Source organism: Homalodisca vitripennis, chromosome 2 (genome assembly GCF_021130785.1).
Source record: "Homalodisca vitripennis isolate AUS2020 chromosome 2, UT_GWSS_2.1, whole genome shotgun sequence".
Classification (NCBI taxonomy): Eukaryota; Metazoa; Arthropoda; class Insecta; order Hemiptera; family Cicadellidae; genus Homalodisca; species Homalodisca vitripennis.
In genome coordinates this window covers 43,037,621-43,060,048 of record NC_060208.1, presented here as the reverse complement: position 1 = coordinate 43,060,048, position 22,428 = coordinate 43,037,621, and the positions used below count along the sequence as shown (strand labels likewise).

Below are 22,428 nucleotides of genomic sequence, written 5' to 3'. Positions count from 1 at the left end.
TTTTGTAAAATACACCTAAATTGTACACGTACAAGTTGTAAATTACACAACAGTTTGCACGTTGAACAGGTGTAAAATACGCTATCAGCTGTAAAATACTTCATGAGTTGCGTACAGTACAGTGAGCTTTTTTAAAATACACCTAAATTGTACACGTACAAGTTGAAAACACACAAACATTTGCACGTTGAACAGTTGTAAAATACACTATCAGCTGTAAAATACTTCATGAGTTGTGTACAGTACAGTGAGCTTTTGTAAAATACACCTAAATTGTACACGTACAAGTTGTAAATTACACAAACGTTTGCACGTTGAACACGTTGAACAGTTGTAAAATACACTATCATGAGTTAAAATACATGAGTGTGTACAGTACAGTGAGCTTTTGTAAAATACACCTAAATTGTACACGTACAAGTTGTAAATTACACAAACGTTTGCAGCACGTTGAACAGTTGTAAAATACACTATCAGCTGTAAAATACTTCATGAGTTGCGTACAGTACAGTGAGCTTTTGTAAAATACACCTAAATTGTACACGTACAAGTTGTAAATTACACAAACGTTTGCACGTTGAACAGTTGTAAAATACACTGTAAGAGTTGTTCTGTGAACAGACGCATTGTTTTATATATGTAGTATAGTATATGGTATAGTAGATTATCCTTTTGAAATACTTTAGGTAAATGACAGTTTGTAGCAATTTCAGTAAGTTTTTATTTGCAATATGGTGTGTCGAACGTGTCGTGTACGTAATTGTTGAATATTGTATTTTTAAAGAATTTGATTGATTAATTGGTTGTCTTTCGAGTCAGAAACTGCGCGAAAACTTGTTCCAGCCGATTGTCAGTACAGTCTGTTTGATAATTCATTGGTTCGAATCCCACTTTAATCTTTAATTATTTAGTTACTGACCGTTCTCACTGTTGCTGAACACATATAAAATCTCTTGGCCTGTTTGGAACGTAATATCGGAGTCAAAATCAGACCTTTTCTTTGATTATATGTCTTAGACAGTCTTTTGTAGCGATACTTTCCTAATGTTTACAGTAAAATAGTTGAAAATATCTGCCAGAATATGCTCCTGAGAGGTTTTCATGGCTTCTCAACTGTAGTACAATTGTACTCCTAAGAGTATTATCACTTTTATTGTGTAAACAATCCCCTTTCAGTGTGAAAACACCGTTCAGTCACCGTGTTGAACAGAAGAGAACAAAAACCCTGACCCACTTTCGTGTCTGACGAAATTGAAAACCGTCTGCGACGTTCCACCCTTTGACAATCAGTGACCCGTGGACGTATTTCCACTTTCCATTCCAACTTGGGAAAACATCAAAAGGGCGCAATGTATGTAATTACATGCTAACCCTCGCCTCGACGTGTCCCTGACCCATTTGTTTTGAGCGTCGCCGCTTTACAATCCTCTCAGTTCTGTCATTTTAGTCGGGCGTCAACTAGGAGGTTTCATTTCAAGTATTGTTCTCCGAGTTTTAAGTAATTAGTGTTGTTGAGTCCTAGTTTACACTCAAACTAAGCCTTTTTACCATGTAGTGCTGTAATTTCGCAATTAGTTTGAAGCGTGTTATACCTGTAATTTGTTTTGACTTGTAGACTCGTTAGGAATAACAACAATTCCCTTACTATATGTTGCGTAAGTGACTTTGCTGAGGTTTGATTGCAAAATTTTAAGTCTAAAGACTCATTTTATTCTTGAAATTGTCCTGTTGACAGACAGACAATCATTCAGAAAAGACATGTTTACATCCCCCCTTTCTCCCCCCGCGACATGTAAAAGAGAAATTGTGCCAGCCTATTAAGTGATAGGCTTCAATGACGCTCAGCCAAATTCCATGGTTAGACATGCAACATTATAGAACTCATTCTTGTCTGTGTAGAAAAGAAGTTTCATGACAATTTCTTACAGATGAAATCCTTAACGGGATATCCCACGGGCCTACCATGAAGTATAGTACTTAAACCAAAATAATAAAGAACAATTAATACCATTGAATATATTGAGATACCCACTTCTCCAGCGGCAATTTATGAGATGCTGATTTTGATTCTTCTCACATATATGCAATTTTTAAGACTAACTGTCAAATAAGTGTGAAAATACACATCTCTTTGGAACAAAAAACGAGTGAGAAAAGCGAATGTTTAAACAGTTTTACCATAGCAGCAGAGAATTGAAAGTTGATTCTTTCATGACCATTTAAGAACCGCAAACTAGCGACCGCCCAGGTGTGAAGGAAGTTGGAGGGTCCTTGAATCCGATTGGCGATACGGCTACGCGGGAATCGAACATTAACATTTCTGTCTCGGTGCCAGATCATAACTGGGCTAATAAACACCGGCTGTGAATATCTGATAAGGACCCGTCCTTGCAGCAGCCTGCGACCTTTTATGGCCGTGCCGATGCCGACGACATAGCCGATTTAGTGTACAGTGACTGTATGGTATGATTCAATTCATCCATGACGATTGTGCCGCCAAGGAGAAAGGCGAGCGCTCCACGCGGCGACTAGCCGAACTAAGAACAAATGGACTGCACTATCTCTATGGAATACTTGACTTATGCTTGTTGTTGTTGTCGAACAGCTGATAGGGGATTGTTAGATGCGCGCGCACGTTTAGGTTATGTTTAGCGAGGGAATGTTTGTTTATGTTTTGTTTACGTTTACGAGGTTTCTGTTGAGCTGTGAGCTTCATTGTATAGCAAACGTTATTATATTATCCAATATTATAGCTCGTTTTATAATTTTGTGAAAGCATTATCGATTTATTTCACAATGCTACGTTTCAAAGTGAATGCTTCACACTTGTTGTTACATTTTGATGACGATTTCAATTTGTCATCTCTCAATCTTGTCAACGATTACGATAAAGGTATCTAATGTTTGATTAAATATTAGAATTATATAATACGATTTTAAATGTAGAACTTTATTGGTCGTACATCTATATTTTTACTCTCAAAGTTTTTCTCCCATTTGTCATTTTGTATTTTTATTAAGTATTTTATTATTAGTATATTTGGGAAAGTAGTGAAGTAGTCTGAATCTAAGTCAGTTAGCGTAAAGTGTCGCTCATAGACTAAAATGTCTCTTAATTTATGTATATTACAGGTATACCGACGCACACTGGTTTCAAACTAAAATAGGGTAGAGTACGATAAGCGGACCCGGTTTTTATATCAATATTATTAAACGATATTTAATTATTATATCCATCGATATAATCAACCAATAGTAATTAATCTAAACAATAAATAAATTATCTGTGCCAACTGTACACGTATCTTTTCATATTATAAACACAATTTTACCTATAAGTAACTTCTTTTTAATAAAAAACGATAGTTAACTTTAGAAAACTAAACAAAATAAAATTTAAAAATTATTTACTGTGTCTTTCTCTGTTTCAAGATGTTTGTTTTGTTGTTACATTATTTTATTATTTAAATGACATTTTCCTGTCACCTTACTTAATTTTATCATTTGAGTAATGGTTATGGTTCATGTTATAGTTTTTATGATATTACGAATTGTTTAAACTATTTCTATTAATTTAAAACATGTGAATTTAATTTAGTATTTTAGATACATTGATATTGATTAATCTGTTATTCGATATATAAGTATCGGTGATTGTAATAAGCGATATAAAAACCGGGTCCGCTTATCGTACTCTGCCTACATGGATATGGAATATTTAATCTTACACTTAATTAGTCAAGAACCAAATGGATATTGCTTGTTTTTAGAAACTCTGTGTTTCATAAAAAAAATATTTTAAACACATTTTTTCAGATTGTTTGAGTCAGAAGCTAAATCTCGTATGGTACTATCATTTATAACAAGTATTTTTGCCATCAGCAATTGTATTACATAAGTGTAACGTTATAAAATAATAAAAAAAAATAAATGCCTAGTAAATTAACAATTCAAAATGTATAGAAATAAGATTGTGCTGCCTATAAATATTTCAAATTATTATAATTAATTTTTACAAAATATACTCAGAATCTTTAAATAAAAAATACAAATATTTTGAACTACAGTATTTAAACTATTAATACCTATTAACATTTTAAAAGGTTTCAATTAAAAGATTTTGTTGTATACTATGGAAAGACTTTATTGGTAGGCCTTATTCTTCAATAAGTTGGGAGAGACTAGAATAATGTTGTTCATGTTGAGGAACATTTGGAATAAAAAGTAGTCAATCATTCTGCTTAGCTGTGAAAGACAGCGGGATAAGTTGTTTGGAAAATCCATAAGTTATATGGGTTGAAAATCTTTGTACACCCACAATACTCAATTTCTCTTTTTCTATATAATTTATATGGTCTTTTTCTCTTAAATTAATTTGTTCTATGATATAAAATTATGAAAATACTTGTACCATATTGTAGAAGATTTTATAATATAACAGTTACTTAAATATGGTACCCTAATTTGTGACTCTGTATTATGTGACCACTTCTGAATCAGGTTGCAACATGTGTATCTGTCTAGTTGTAAGTTTTTGTAGTAGTACTTCTGTACATGCGTTGTACCTGATTCTGAGTCCTCGATATAAAGATTCTTCGGTCATTCCTCATTAATAATTGTCATAAATTAACTTTTTAAAATTAATAATATAGTAAAACAATTGTATTTTAAGTGGGTTATATTGATTAACCTCAGTTTGTAAGTGATATCCAATGTCTGTATGGTGTGTATAGAAGATGTGGTGCGGAGACGTCGTAGTGTGGGGACCAGCCCTGGCCAAAGCCCCGCTAAATCCCCCCGAGCCACCCCTGCTACCAACTCTGCCACTGCAACCGAGTCGGACACCCCCCGCCCAGTGTCTAGTAGAACTTACAAGAGAATCACTCCTCCTAGGGAGTCTCCACGACTTAGACCACGGTCCAAGTAAGTCATCAAATTTAGTGAGAAAAATACTTATCTACTGTTAGACTTATGATGAGGTATTTTAAGTGTTATCTATTTTGGTAAGATAAGTTTCATCAAACACATATTGTTTTAAACAGGAACATAATCTAGGCTATTCTATTTATCAGTTTTTAGATTCTAAAAATTAATTTGCTATGCGTCATCACATGTGGGTGTTCATAAAGCTTGTAAAATCTACTAGGACATAACTTAATCTGTGTTTTAAATTGATTTATCAGTGTTAATAGTCAATTTAAAAAAATTTAAATGTCTGCCATGTTGAGAAATTTTTATTAAGTTTAACTAGTTAATTAATTAATTTTTAATTATTGTAATTAATTTTTATGTGCATGTTGTCGGCTTATCGAAGCATTACTTGAATTAGGTTGAGCTATAATCAGTTGTTATGGTAGTTACCACAAGTCCTTGTCATATATTGCACGTTATTTAATTATGTACATTTTTGAACAGTGATTTGTTTTTGGTTAGGTTGGCTATATATGTGCAAAAATTTAAATGCAATAGGCAGAAAATTACAGATTTTAATAGGCAAATTTCCTTTACACCTGTTTAATGTAAAGTTAAAAATAAGTCTGGTTTAATTATACTTGTTTATTGTGCAAAAGTAACATTTTACGTTACACTTTATTTTTGTTTGAATTTTTAATAACAATAGTTAAGGTATATCAGAAATCTCACTTTATAAGTAAATAATTCCCAGATTTTACTAATTTGCAAAGCAATGAAACACAGTCCATAAAAGTTTTTAATATATACTACACTATACAATATACTAATATACATACATTAATTACACATATGTGTTAAAAAGGAAACAAAACTTATTTCTTCAACTCATTGCTTTATATTACATTAGCTTATTATCTTATAAATACTTTAAAATAATAATTAAATTTACCAATTTTTCAGTTATGTAATTTGTACTTTTTGTGAATTTCTGTGACGTATATCATAAACATTATATATTGAATGAAATTAATCCACAAATTTTAGATAGTTATCATAGAGGAGTTTTTTGTGCGTCTCCTCTGATCAGTTAGGAGTCTCCAGAATTCCCCACTATTATCTCAAAATTATATACGGTATATTTATTTATTTATATATATATATATGGTCAATATAACAGGGGTATAATGCAATATGTACCCGTACTTTGTTGTCATAGCATATTCAGCATCTAGTGAATATTTACTGGTTTCAGAACTTGTACAGAATTTCTAACTTATTAATTAGTAAGAAAGATTGTTTGTTTTTGACATTAATTTTGATTTTTTAACCTCCACAAGGTGGTAAGAACCAATGTGGTGGCAAGTAACATCTAACAAGTTAGTATTTACACGAACTATGTGTTATCACCACCCAGGGTACAATGATCAGAATATATTGCCATTGTTTCTGTGAGCTTGATAACAGACTTGTGTGTATGTGTTTGTTTATATCACCTAACGTTGCTGGTTGTTCATGAAAATTTCAAACATGTGGACTGATTTTGAATCTTTCACATCATATTTGTGAGTGCAATGAATTCCAGAGTTAATTTTCTATGAATTTTTATGCTCATAAGTTTAAAATATATTTTAAAACTGTAAAAACTACTACCAATGTGTATCATACTGAGTATCAGTTTAGTTGGGAAGAAAATTTTTATGAAAAATAAGGCAAAATTTTGCTCTACAATGAAATAGGAGTATATATTTTATCTCAGGATTGTATTTTTGGAAATATTGAGTAGATAATTTTGTAAGTTTGCTAATATAAAAGTATTATATTTGTTATATTACAGACTATTAAATAGAATGGAAAAAGCATTACTTTCCAATTTTGAAATGGTAATAGTTACAATTCTTAAGGTCAAATTTAATGTTATCTTACACTCCAAATTAAAAAAAATTCTGAGAAATGTAAAGAATAATATAAATATTGTTGGTAGTTAGTAATTTATTGTTGGTATACTCATTCAAGAAAGAGATCAAGAAAATTACATTTCATTAATTGTTTTAGACAAAGTATGTTGAAGTGATTTTACAATGCAGTAATGAAAAATAATCTGTTAAGTTTGTGTGTAAAGTAAAACTATCTCATTTATAAAAAGATTTGGGATTTTAAAGTTTCAAAACATTTTTAGAGGTTTTTGAAATGTTTGATTTATGAAATAGATATAAAAACAATTTTTAATATATAAATGCTAATATCATGAATTGTGTAATCTTAAAATTGTTTATGTTTAGGACATATTAAAAAAGAAATATTGAAATATAGGTATCACTAAAATAAATATTTTAAGGCTTTTTATACTAATTAGTGAATGACAAAGTCAAGAATTTTGACAATACACTCATTAGTGCTATTTATTCCAAAATCGAATTAAAAAGAAAATATTTGACTGGTAAGTTTCAAAAATTAAATACACAAATTTGAAATTACACAATGTTAAATAACGTTAAAAATGATGTTATAGCTCTGGGGTGCTGGAGAGACAGAGCTCATCTTCACCGCCTACCTCTGAGACTGTCCCCGCTCCAGCTCCAGCTCCAGCTGTTAATGGAGTCAGCAGCCCTCCTGCCCCTGAAGAACCTCCCGAAGTCCTCCCAGAGACACCCTCTCTGCCAGACGTGGTTGTACTGCCTTCTCGCCCGTCCTCCATACTCAAGAAAAAGTCACTGGATGAGACATCCTCCACTTCTCCACCTGCAGCAGTTTTTGGCAGGCCTGTGTCTATCCTGAAGCGCAAAACCTCACAAGAAGAAGGTTAGAATTGCAGAACCGGAATTAACCTGATGTTTATTTACACATAATACATTTTCAGAACGATATAAGTGGCCTAGAATGAATATGTGTATATTGTATCAGTGAGGTGTTAGTGAGTAGTGAACAATTTGGAAATATTCGTACAGAACTATTTCAGAAAGTAAGGTTTCTGTAACAAATTTTGAATCACTTCAGGAATGCATGCGTATTCATCTGTTAGTTATTTTTTCTCCGTTTGTACCCAAGTATGTGGAAAAACAAATTAAACAAACTTTATTTTCAGAAAATAACAATTTAAAAAATTAAATTAAATTTTGGATAACACGGATATATATTACGATACTGAATTTAACATCCTTAAATTATAGCTATACTTCTAATTTTTGTGCGTAAGTATTTTATATGTTAGAAATTTACACTAATTCTTAGTTTTTTTAGCCATATAAAATTTGAGTATGTCTTGTGTTGTACTTTTATAATATTTCTGATGACTCTAATTGTGATAGGATCGACCACCACATCTCAACCTGTGACTTTCTCTCCTTCTGTAGTGGAGCCCACTGCAAGACGTCAGGGGATACTGAAGAAGCACTGCAGTCTGGACGAGGGCAGTGGCGGAGTGGGGGTCCTGGCACGACGCAGTGCATCGCCGGACAAACCCATTCTCAAGCAGCAGCGGCGTTCTTCACTTGAGGATCTGCGCAGGCGCACTCACAGCCCCGAGCCTCAGTCTATTCTTAAGCGCAAAACCAGTAGGGATGAGGTACGTGGAGCACCAATCTGCGTTATAGACAATGTGCAATGTCTACTTTGTGCTTGATGATGTGTAAAAACAAAAAACAATACTAATTTTAAGGAAAAGTTCACATAAAATATAGTAACTAGTTAAATTTTTCCATACTTTTAAACAAAATGTTGAACTACTGTGTTATAAAATAAATAAATATGTATGAATTATCATAATGAAATAGTAAACAATGATATTTACGTCAAAAAACTATTCTTGTAGAAACAATCCCAGGCCAAACTTCAAGTAAAGCAATAAAAACTTTGTCTCTTTTAAATGAATTTGTCCTCATTCATTGTTTAAGTAATGGTAAAAATTAAGCATTTACTTGCAAACTAATAACAAAATATTTATTGCACAGGTCTCCAAGCGTAATAATAAAAAAAACTGATAGGCCAAAGGAGATGTAGGTCTTAACAAATGAAACTTATAGAAATGCTAATATGAATACATTATTATAATACAATTATTGTTACAAAAATGCAATTGGAAAACCCAGCTGTACTTGTGAGCGGGAAGGAGAGAAATTTTACTGAACACCAGACTGAAATTTCTGGTGTCAGATTATCGGTCATAGAAACCCTCAGCATTTTAAAAGGCTTAATTGTAGTTGCTGTTGTACAGCTGGGCATTGTTATTCTGCTTTTATAGTAGTTTGGTTGTTTTAATCATAGCTTAATGTGGCTGGCGCCTGTTGTTCCAGTGACATTACAAAATATTTTGCAAGAGGAAAGCGATAGTTCTGGTGACAAAATCAATGTACCTGATAATGAAAACTTAGTTACATTGTTTTGGATATTTTTATGTAATGTTTTTATACATTTAATTATGTTTCTAAAACGTTATTCTCAAAATATAATTGTTAACAACTTAGACATTTTAATCGTGCTTTTATCAAACTAATTTCAATGTATTTTAGAAAAAAAACCTTTTATATAATGTAATTATAGTGATAATCTTGTAAATGAATTAATTTTAAATATTAGAAATTACAGGGATGGATGCTCAGATGTGAATTTAGCATTTAGGGGGCAGTTTTTGTTAGTCAGATCTGACTCGTCATGACAGTTTAAGTGCTGACACTATACAGTAACAACTTAGACTTGTGTTTTGTCTTAGCCTCCTCATGGGATTTCCCCTTCAGGAGCTGAAGTCACTTTTGGTAAAAATAAACATTGTTTAATGTCATTCTGAAGCAAACCTTATTTACCAGTGACATTTGAACTTAAATAATTAAATATTCATGTAGAAATTTATCTAAACCTATTGGTCAGATCATCGTGCCTAGGGAATTTTATCTGTGATCACCCAGTTATAGAGCCAACAGTGTATATCCTACACTGTGGTTGATGTTTGATTATAGAAATAAACTATTTCTCTCTCTTGAGTTCTAAATTGGAGTTTAACAAAGCTTTTTATTCCTTTTTAAATATATTAGAATATATGTATGAGTAACTAATTTTTCAATACTAACAACCGAATCTAATATTTTTGTTCTTGTCACATTGTTAAATTAAGGGCCAAAATATGAATACACTGAATAAACTTTACTTCACAGTAGTATAACTATAAAAGTGCTTGTTTGTAAAAAAAAATCTGATTATTCTCTTATTTGAAGAATAAGGTGAATAAAGCTAATGTGAATGTACCTCATCAGTTTTAGTTGTCATGCTAATAAAGATTTTCTATGTAAGTTTGTACTACTCACGTGCACATAATTTGCACAAGCTGTGTGTTTGGGTGACTGTAGATGGACATTGGCTCAGCTCCAAGCAGACTATATGGCCTAAGCTATTTATAGTTAGAACTTATACTGTGCAAATTGTTTCCGTTTGCATTCAGTTCAGGGCTCACTGTAAACAATTTCTTGTGATTTTTACACTGTTTAGAAACCACCTCAGATTACTGTTTTAATTCAATTTAAATACTAATAAAAACTTAGCTAATAGTTAAAATTTTTTTTTCATTCTTATATTTGATGTTTATATAGAAAATAACAAATAACTCTTATTTGTGGTTGTTGAGTTATAAGGAATATCTTATTCTGTAGATACTTTTATTACGAGTCCAATTATTCATTACATTTTTTAATTAGCTATTGAGAGAAAAAGTATGCTTTTTTGTAAGTATCTTTTGAGTACTCAAAAACTGTTTGGGCTACTCTACAAGAACTTATAAGCGTTTAGACGCATATTAATCAAATCTTTAAAATTAGTGTTTTTTCATAATTTTACTACCAAATATAAAGGCTTATAAGTGTTTAAATTTTGTTTTTATTTGGTGGGATTTACTCCAGCTGGCTATTAATATATGGATAACAACAAGTCCATGAAGGGCTAGAATAATTAAGATGATTGTAAGGAATCAGCAAGTCTTACATTTAGGGCAGTCTTTATATTTAGGGATAAAATAAGCTCAATGGAATACTAGTAAATTTGCAATATTATTCTTACTAGAAACACTGATTTTAACAAAATTGTTTGAATGTTACTGGCTTTCTTAGAACAGATGAGATAATAGAAAATTAACAACAAAAATGCTTAAAACTGCTCCGATTGTTGGTCAGTCACTTAAGTCTTGATGCTATCTTCAACATCAAAACTTAAAATAATAGTATATACCTACTTTGTTTTGGGAATTTTGTTCGGGGAGGAACCATCAGTAAGTAGATCACGGAATCCTGGGACTTTCCCAACCTCAGTATCCACACATTCTTAGTCAGCAGACTCAAATACAGTCAAATCGTTCATATACACTGTTCTACTATTTTATGTGTAAAGTGTGCAACAGTTAGTGTTGCTTATGTTGCTAGTGAATTATGGCCATTGCAAAGGTACTGATCGTAAACTTCTTTTGTAGAATTGTTATCAAAGTTAGTTGTCATATTAAATATTTTATTACATGCTCCTGCTTCAAAGGCGATATTTGCTTATCAGATTATTCGTAATATTGCTGTCGTCTTAAATTGTTTAAAGTTCTTTAACATTAAATATACTTTTTCAGAAAGAAATCTGTTATTTATTAAATACTTGAATATTGTAGTTTTTAGGGATTTCTTAATTTTTAACTTTTAACAAACTATTTCCTTGATAGGCAATGGAGGCTTCTGTGACTAGTGAACCGCAGGGCATCCTGAAACGCAAGACGTCCAGTTCGACCGGACCAGTTCACGTGACAATTGCTGAGTCTGTTATACTTGCTGTAGCTGGGGAGGACTCTCTAGCAGACGATCATGTACGCCCTATCCTGAAGAAGAAGACCAGTCTGTGCGAAGAACCTCCTGGGCTGAGCCAAGATGCTGGACAGGGAACCGAGGCTCCGAGACCCATCCTCAAGAAGAAATCAAGTTCTGAGACTGAGGATGGCGAGGAGAAAACCGATGAAGCCGATTTTGAAGTCGAGAAGGGACTCCGGAAGAGTTTCAGAAGGTAGAAACAGTTTTACCGACCATGAGACTCAGGAAGGGCGAGCGGATGAGAGACCGTTGCAGAACGGAATCGAATCCAGAGACGAATCACTTTCTGCGTTTTCAGCCAGGGCTGAAAGTTCTAGCCCAGAAAGATCTGTGGTCGTCCGGAGACTTGGGAAGAGTTACGATGCTGATTCTCTCCCCAAGAGACGATCATTTGATAGCTGGGTGAGATTTAAAGACGATCAAGGGCAAGAATCCCATTCAAGGACTTCATTATCGGTAGCCGAACGTGTCATGAATATGGAGAGCTTCTTGGCGTCTGAGGTCCAGAGACCGAGGTCCCTGTCGCCCACTCAGATCAAAGGGGCTTTGCCCAGGCGAAGAGACAAAGAGCGTTGTCGCACACAACCCATCACCATACAAGAGCTGAGCAACAGTAGAAGGTGAGTTTCAATCAGTCACTACAATTTCTTGTTATTTATTATTTTATGAAATTACTGTTCAAAAATTGTTGAGCTATGTGAAATTGATGAATGGTATATGTCCTCCTTTAGACCTCCTTAAAGACTAAATAGTAATCTAGTTCAAAATTCAATTTCGTTTTAGAATTTTCTACTTGATGGTTTTGTCAAACAGGCAAGTGCAGGGAAAGACAACAATTAAAAACTATTAACACATTGGACACTGTATGCCAATAATAGGTTTTACAGTATATTATAAAATTTTAGATATATGCTCAAAACCGCTTAGAATTTTCTTCACAGAAATAATAGAAAACAACAACCCATGATGATGTTAGGAACCGAACTTCCATCATTATCAGCGATAGTAATGCAGATAAATGCAGCATTGTAGATGCAAGAATCTTTTTGGTCTAGATTCTAAAACTTTACACTGTGTAAAGAAGAGTGATTTTGAAAAATTCGATAATTAAGAGACTACATAGCTAGTGGAACGTATAAATAGATGAAAACAATGAAGACCAAGTGCAGACACTAAATTAATTACTGAACGGAGGATGTCAGGCAGCATATAATGGAGGTTAACAGAGTTCAACAGACACCTGTTTCTGAGATAGACCTGGCAGACTCCTTCCGCTGTTAGAGTGCCAAGTAGTGGCCGGCCGACATTTAACTCCCATCATCGCGGGCGGTTCTATAAAACCGATGGAAACAAGAGTCAAAGGGAAATCCGCGAGACGGCCGGTCGTGGAGTCCAGTGCCAAGAGCTATTCTTGGCCACTAGTTGCTCAGCAGAACTGGGTCTCTCCCTCGCTCGTGCAGTGCGACACCAGGAGATATGAGCACGGTGTGACTGTATTTTGTGGATTACTTTTGTCGGTGAGTCTGTCGTTCGGCATCTTGAAAACACAATATTCAATACATAAGTATAGAAACAAATTTGTAAAATGTTACTAACAAAGTACAATTTTAAGTAGCTGATCTCTTATTAGTATTATTCCTTCAATAAGGTAGTATTTTTTTAAATTTTGGATTGTTTTTAAGGAGATAACTAAACACAAAACATTGAATGTTTGAAAATAAAATGTACTGACTATTTATAAAAAATAAACAACAAAGGAATTTTAAATCATTTTTGATACTTTGTTATAATTTAAAATGTATGTTTTATGTAGTTTTCTTATCAGCCCTAGTAACAATTTTTTATGTCACATAATTTTTTACTTTTAACTAACTAACTGATACTAAGAAATGGGTTTTATTTTCTATACTATAGTAACATGTTGTATTTTTTTTTAACTATATTTTGACAAATTTATAACAAATTTTATAATATTTTAATTACTTTCTCTGTCAAAAACATTAAGGTTCTTTTGTAACAATAGGAGTATATATATTTACATAAAAGGTTACTGTACAAAACTACAAAGGGGGGGGGGTTTGGGTTATTGTACCCAAAATATGTCAGCTAGATGAAATACCTGCAGAAATAGGAAAATAAAATAAATGGTAAAGTTTTAATTGTTGTAAAACCACAAAAAAATTAAATAAATTTGTTGTATTGAAAGTTTATTAACATTGTTATACATTGTCAATTCTTTGTTTAAAAGTACATTGCTCATCTTGTTAAACACATGTTCTCCGGAAGTCTTATGAATGGCCTATTTTGGCCTTGTTTATTCTCACCTCTCATACGGAATTCGACTTTAGGGAAGCTGTTCCCAGCAAAAATTTTTGGGAGTATTCAGACTTCAGAAGAAAGCGGTCAGAATTCTTTGTGGGTTAAACTACAGAGAGTTGTGTAGAGATATTTTCACAGAGCTTGGGTTGCTGACATTACCCTGCCTCTATATTCTTGAAGTGGTATTATACTGCATTTCGCGGTGCACTTTAGTGCAGGGCAGGGAGGTCCACAATTATGGGACTAGAGGCAAGGATATCCTACGTCTTCAGCAAAACAGAACTGTTTCTTTTGCGAACCTTCCCAAACAAGTTGGCGTCAAAGTAATTAATGGGCTCCCTAAAGAGCTAAAATGCACTCAAAATTTTAATCATTACAAAGCTCAGTTGAAACACCTTTTGGTGTCAAATGCGTTTTACTCTGTCGATGAGTTCCTGACATGCCGCTGGGATAATTAATCTCTAATTTCTGTGCGGATATGATGGTCCTAATAGTACTGCTGAATGAGAGAATGAATGATCACTTATGTATGTTTGAATGTATGTATGAATGCTTTAGCTGTAGGAGTTAAAACAAATGACGCTTGCTATACAATGTACATATTGTCAAACTGCAATAAAAAATTATTATTAAATTATTGAAAATTGATGATTGGAACGAATAATATGATTTTAAACATATACCATGTTGCTAACATTATTAATAATATTACATTTAAAATAAAAATATAATGTAAATTTTGGATTGTCTGATAAATCTTATAAAATAAGCAATAATATAGTATTAATTAACTATCTTTATACATTATTTAGGAGAAACAAAATCCTATTAAGATGCAATAACAGTAACACGGAAGTCCCAAGTTCCGTTGGATTTTCCGGAAGATTGATTGGGAAGGTTGATTAGGCACGGTTCCAAGAACAATTAGGAACAGTACTAATGTTTCCTACTGGACACGATACGACTGTTGAGAACTTAACTCACTATGTATATATATATATATATATAGTTATATATATAGTTAATAATATGTTTAGACTTCAAAGTCAGAATCTAATTGTATAAAAACTAGCTGAGAATTTCTGAACAATGTTTTAGTATATTTTACTCAAAGCAGGAACTAACTCTTCAAAGAAGTTGTCCATTTTGAATATTCAAAATGAATACTCAATATGTCAACATTACATGCATTAAACACATTAGATAAAGTTCTAAGTGGAGCTCACAAAGACACATAAATCTTTTACCCCAACCTGTAATCTGATTCTGGCCACCAACGCAATAAGTTAGACAGTCTTCTGAAAGTTATTTAAAAAAATGAACATTTGCCCGTACTGAACTATAACAAATCATCTGTGATTCACTGATAACTGAAGTTTAGAAAACCGCTCCTCCATAGTTTAACAGTCCTCCATGGTTTATTATTATGACAGCTAACCAGTAATATCTATGTCAGATAGATCAAGTAGAAACTCAAGTACAGTAAGTTCTAATTGTACAATTATTTAAAAAGATACTGTACTTATTTGTCTTTTTCAGTTCATAAAATTTTAAAATATGTTGTAAAAAGTAAAAAAAGTAACCATGTGTTTAAAACACACACATGTGTCTAAAGTATAATAATTTGGTATCATTCAAGAAAATATAAATTGGTATTGTTTATAAATTTGGACTATATTTATTTTAATACAACATAAACATTCAAATAATACTTCCCACTTTTTAAATTATAAATTTAAAGATTTGTGTCATTGCCTTTTTTTACTACTAAGGGATGAAACAACCGATACCAGAAACATTGAAATCGGTTTGTCCATTTTTTCTATCTTTGTATTGCGATTTTATGTTTAGTATAATATCGATATTAGGTGGTGAATTTTAATGCTATTATTAATGTATGATGTTTGTTGTGTTGCAGCTGGTCGAAAGAAGAGTGGGCAGCGCAGGCTGCAGAAAGAAGCCCGAGGATGGAACAGGAGGAGCCTCATGCTCTGACCCGCAGTGACAGTGTGTCTGCCCGCGCCAGCCTCTTTGAGGCTCATCTCAAACAAATAGAGGACGAGGCAAAGTCCAAGAGAGTGCTCAGAGGTTAGTAATTATTTTGTGTTTCTTCAATGTATTTAGGATTTTTTAGGTTTTTTAAAGATTCTAATTAAATAAATAGTCTTATACTATTCTACCAATATCCATATATTAATAATAACATATTAAAACTATCAGACATGTTATGTCCTAACATACAAATCTACATATAAGTTAATTACTGTTTTTTATTTTGTCTTGATGTTATAAAGTTTCCAAGGCTGAATCAAATCTTACTTTTTGGAAATAACACTTCTAGTATAATTTGGTGGAGTATATCCTTAGAGTTCTGGTGCCTAAAGGCTTCAATTTAGTTTCTTATTTTTTTCATTTTTATTAATGACAAAACATAAATCCTAAACTGTAATGTCCAGCTTTATGCTGATTTATTGAGTTCTCTCTACTGATCGTAGTAGTGACAGACCTTATGTTAGCAGTCAGTCAGTTCTCTGTACTATGGGCTAAAACCAACCATATGTCCTTGAATCTCAGAAAAATGCTGGTACAGTAGTCTTTACTCTAACTTTATTTAGGTCTCTCTATAGGCTATTGCTAGGTCGTTCTTGAGTGGCACGTGATGATAAATATTCAATCAATATATTATTGAATTCAATTGTCAGTTCAATCAATCAATCAATCAATCATCTTTATTCATATTTGCACAGTAAGTACAAGAATAGTGTCATATTTTATCTTATTTCTATATATTTTTTTTTTCTTAGTAGTACACTATCATTACAATACAGAATTGTAAACAATCTAAAGACAGAACAATGCCATTACACACTCATTTATACTTAATTAAAATTTTTTATAACCACCAAACTAACATATTTTATTGCTGACATTTTAATTGTTGTGAGAAATAAACTCTTCTATAGAGTAAAAAGCAGCATGTGCTAAGAATTTTTTCAACAAACTTAAAAAGGTATTAGGGTTTTGCTCTTTTTTTTATGATTTGGGGTAAATATTCAAAAAATTTATTTCCTTTAAAAGTGGGTTTTTTTTCAAAAAATAATAATTTATGAGGTTCAACCAATCTATGTGACCTAGTGTTATACCTATGGGATGTATTACCTATTGCAATTCTTTTATTGATAAATACAAATTTAACTGACTCGTAAATGTACAAACTGTAAACTGTAAATATATTAAGTTCTGAAAACAAATGTTTAACAGAGTCTGTTTGCTTCAAATTAAACATGATTCTTAGTGCCCTTTTTTGTTGCATTAAAAGTTGGTCCATATTTCTTTTTGTTGTTGATCCATAAATGCAAATTCCGTAGGAAATATGTGAATGGATTAAAGCATAATATAAATTTTTTAAAGTTTCAATATTACATGAATGGGCTAGTCTCCTTAAAGCGTAAAGACCGCTAGACGTTTTACGAATTACAAGATTAACATGTTCTTCCCAGGCTAAGTTTTCGTCTATAGTCAAGCCTAGAAATTTTGTTTCCTCCACCTGCTCCAATATTTCATTGTCCACAAATACTGTAGGAAAAATTTTATTCCTTGTTTGTTTTGTTGAAAAGGAAACAAAACTAGATTTAGATGAGTTTAAAAGAAGGTTTTTACTGTTTAAAAAGTCTTTTATTAATGACAGGCCAATGTACGATGAAAATTCAACTAATTCTTCAGTTTTTGCATTTACGATTACATTAGTATCATCTGCATAAAGACAGACCTTATTGTTGATATCCTGTACTACTCCAGGTAAACCTTTTAGGTAGCACAGGAATAATAAAGGACCTAAAATCGATCCCTGTGGGACTCCATATTGTACTTTTAAAAGGTGAGAGGAATATTTTTCTTTATACTTAATTTTTTTACTATCCAAGAAATGGTCTATTTCAACATATTGTTTTCTTTGTGATAGATATGATTTGAACCAAGTTAACTCAGTGTTCTCCACTCCTAGATTTTGAAGCACATCCACTAACTTCTTATGTTCTACGCTATCAAAGGCTCTTGACAAATCTAAGAAGATTCCAATTACTTTTTCACCTTTATCGACAGATTCAATAATCGACTCTATAAACTCAACACCGGCTGTTATAGTAGATTTGTTGGACCTAAAACCATGTTGTTCTTTGTCAAGTATCTTATTAGACTCTAAGTATTTATAAAATTGATTAAAAACTACTTTTTCTAAAATTTTTGAAAATACAGGAAGTAAAGATACAGGTCTGTAACACTTGACATCTTCCAAATTACCCTTTTTAAAAATAGGAATGACACGAGCTAATTTAAATTTTTCAGGAAATACTCCTGAAATTAGAGAATGATTAATTATATGGGTCAGCGGAGTGTTGATAAAAGGCAAGGCTACCTTAATGATCGTAATAGGGATGTCATCATTTCCTGTTGAGTATTTGTTTTCAAAAGAATTTACTATTTTTTCAATTTCGTTTTCTGTTGCCATTTCAAATTTAAATTTTGTGTCCACTGTAGGGAAATTTGACAAATTCAAATTTGCAGAATATTCTGTAATTTCTGGTAACACTAAGTCTTTGACTGCATTAACAAAAAAAGTTAGCCTCTGTTGTCTCGACTGACTAGATTGAGCTGGTGCAGCTTGGAGTGGTGCAGCACGTTATGAATAGTAATCATAGAATACTCAGAAATCACAGGTTCACTCGTTAATAAGCTTCAGTTGTCACTGTGCTCTCACTAAACGTGGCCAGGACAGGACAATGTGAGTTATTTAGTGCAACTAGGAAATAAACTTTGGTTGAATATCAGATCAACAGCGAAGACATTCATATGGTGCAATGGGGATGTGAAAATAGAGATCACTGATAAAGCAATTATCAATGTGTTACTTAATGATACAAATTGTAAAGGGAATGAGGATATGAATGAGTTGACTCCAAAAATATCACATTCTGATGGTCTCAAAGCAATTGATACTGAGCGTTTGCCTACATAGAACCACAAGAAGATTGCACGCCACATATAATGTTTTTGCAGTGCTGGCTAATGTTGCATCGTCTAAGGGAGGGGAGAGGTTGATACAAAAATCAGTCACAGACTTTTTAAAAAACTAATCTGAGCTTAAAAATTTTGAATTGTCATGTTTTTTCAATTTTTAAATTTGTAGTATAATGTTTAATTCAAGACTTCTTACAATAAACATTTTGTACATTTAAACCATACACACCGTTATTTTTAGCCTAATAACACATAAGCTTTGTATTATCTGAGTTAATCCTGGTTCCAATTACCTCCTGGTTCCAATTACCTTGGATAATCATGAGTATACTCTAGTAATTTTTGCTTGTAAAAGTAATCCTTTGTTCTTTTATATCATATTAAGAGCAATAGGATAGAGAGAAAGCACATCGTGTAGAATCCTGGTGTTGTTTTGTTTATAGATTCCAAGTTGATCTTCTCTAAGTAAGTAATATTGTTTTGAAAACTAAGATGAATGTTTTCAAAATCTTGTAATTTATATCACCAATTTTTTTACTTCTAAAATTTTTTGATGATGCTTTTGAGCCGTAGTTTGAAGCCATTCTTCACCGTTGTCTGGAATAGGAACAGAGGTTAAACAGATATAGTAAATGAGATCGTATTGAGAAAATTCCTTTCATGTTTAAGTTAAAAGTTTTCTTAGCTGGTTAGAATTGATCTACAAAAGCAAGAACTACTAATTCTTGCTATTTTAGCTCATTGTATTGTATAGACTTATTTTTGTATAAAATTCTACATGATCACTATCTATTAGGAGACATATATGTATAAATAAAGTACTAAATTGATAAAACCTTATGGAGTAAATTTAAAATTATTGGATAGTTGTGTATTTATTTTACTGCAATAGTTTTTCCCAATAACAAAAGCTTCTCCTTCATGAAAAGTACTAAATGTTTAATACTATACAGAATGACCAAAAGTCTGTACCACCTGCTAATATTTGAATGTTAGCAAAAAAGTTATTTTAGGTCAATAAGACCTATCCTTTCCGTAAAAATATTACAATAATAGCCAGTACCCATTGCTTCCCACTTAAGTTTCCTAATTAAAGTCTTCATACTACTTAGTAGAAGCGCTTATGATGTAATATGATAAGAGTCCAATGATCTTTATCAAAATTAAGTAGGCATACTGTACATACATCAGGTGTACATATTATTTTAGTAATCATAGTTAAGAGGATCAGAGTTTAACCTGATTTTTATATCATGTTTTGCATGTGTATAAGCATTACTGGTTCGAATTAATTATATTTCTGTCGCCATAGCTAAGTCTACTTTGTTGCTTCATTCAATAAAACACAAATACATAGGTCTCGCAAATCTACTCCGGTCAATAAACGTTTACTTCTAGCCCTTTTCATGTACTTCCGGTCTAAGATAAAAGGTATCTATTTTCAGCCGTTTAAATTCACTTACAATGGTTCAGTTTTGGCCGGTGCCTTATTGCCGCAATCAAAAAAAACTATACATATATGGCTTTAGAAAATCTACTTTTGTCAAAAAGCACCTACTTCCGGCTTTTGTAATCTAAAATTTTGCCAGTGCAATAATTGAGTTTGCAATTGTTGATCAAGCACTGTATACTTAATATTTTATAAAATTTATTTAAAAAATATTTTATTTTAGAAAACGGATGTTTCAACCACTTTCTCGAACGCCAAATGAAAGTGTCAACACTGTCGGTTAAATTTGAATTATGAAACATATATATTAAAATTGGTTCCCAAATTCCAAAATATTCTAGGTCACTTTTCCAATCTTTCTCTCCACATAAGCTTTTCTCTGATTTAAACGAATATTTTACAAAAAGAATTGGCCGAATTGGTCCAGCCATTCTTAAGGTTAGCACTTTGCAATACGTTTTACAATTCATTTTTATTTATAAGATTTCAGAAAATATCTTGTGAAGGAGCATTGACCAGTTGAATAAATATAACTGAATAAAAATCCTCAGTTGTGTAAAAATGCTTGTCTTTATCACTTGCAAGTAATTTATCACAAGGGAGTGCGGTGTTTAAAAATTTTGTGTTGTGACATCTCTTAATAGTTTTCCTTCATCAAGTAAGTCCTATTAACCTAGCAATATTAACAAATATTATAACAAAATATTTACTGCTACCTATAGCATTTCATAGATGAAAATGACAGGTTGCAGTGTTGTTACATTGTGTTTTTGTGTGTTCCGAAAGCACATTTTGCTATGAATGAGAATTTGTTTATGTTGAGCAAAAAGTAATGGATCTTTTTTTGGTGGATGTTAAATTAAATTGAAAGAAATAACTGTGTTTGGTTGTGGTAAAATGTTTGAAGAACATTTGTAACCTTGTTACAGGGAGTGCTGCCCGCAGAGTGAAGCTGGACCCCTCGCGCTTCCAGACACAGCCGGTAACTCAAGGTGAAGTGGAGGAGGCCAAGAGAGTTTCGGCAAGTGAGGCGACCAAACCTTCTTCAGGTAATCACTTCACGTCCTCACACGAACGTTGTGCACGTCATTGCCACACTGGTGATAGTTCCTTACAGTTTGTCAAGGTTACGGTAGCTTTTGTAAGTGTTATCTTATTTCGATTTCACCCTTGAGTTTGCTTGGTTCTTGAGCACAAATATTCACTGGTTAAACGTGAGCCAAATTACCCTAAGCTATTCTTCAATGAATAAGTTTTGTGGAATATTATTTTGTAACCAGTACCAATTTAAATTTCACAAATTGTGGTACATTAATTAATTTTCTATTATGAAATGTTTTAGTGGTTTTTGTGCAAATCAAATCTTTTTCTTTCAAGAATTGCATCAATGTAAATGGTCAGTCAGTTATTTTTTATCCATTTTAAGAATACGTAGTTTAAAGATGTCTGACAAATTTCAAACAACTTTTGATGTGTTTAAATATGAAGTAAATAAATTATTGCATGTGCTTTCAAATCTTTTTTTAGTGTAGTTTTTAGAATCATTGATTAAAATTCTCTCAAAAAATGTACTATAGAGTTGACAAAGTGACAACTTATTTCATATCAAAATATTAATATAAGATAATTAAATAGTTCCCAATACAACATTATTTTTCAAATGTAACTATTATGTTTTTTGTTTTTTATATTTTTAGCACAGGTTGCGGAATTGTAAGCTTTATAAATCCTTATTTTGAGTTTTATAAGTTGTAATGCACAGAAAAGAAGTGTTAATATAATCAGGTGACCACTCTATGATGAAATAACAGTAAAGAAGCGAAATAATTTAAGGTTTGGAACTAATTATGTTGAAAACAATAAATAATAATACATACACAGTCTATTTTAAGTATCAACGACATCTAA

The 22,428-nt window shown here is 32.2% G+C and overlaps 1 protein-coding gene across 1 annotated transcript in view; it reads left to right on the top strand.

The window, feature by feature from the left end:
* Positions 1 to 22,428, top strand: part of LOC124353850 (supervillin-like) — a 279,170-nt gene that overhangs the window by 159,300 nt on the left and 97,442 nt on the right. Inside the window, 7 exon segments of the mRNA XM_046803874.1 lie at positions 4,734 to 4,923; positions 7,424 to 7,713; positions 8,220 to 8,476; positions 11,594 to 11,871; positions 11,873 to 12,355; positions 15,973 to 16,142; positions 21,450 to 21,569. Coding sequence (XP_046659830.1) covers positions 4,734 to 4,923; positions 7,424 to 7,713; positions 8,220 to 8,476; positions 11,594 to 11,871; positions 11,873 to 12,355; positions 15,973 to 16,142; positions 21,450 to 21,569 — 1,788 coding nt within the window.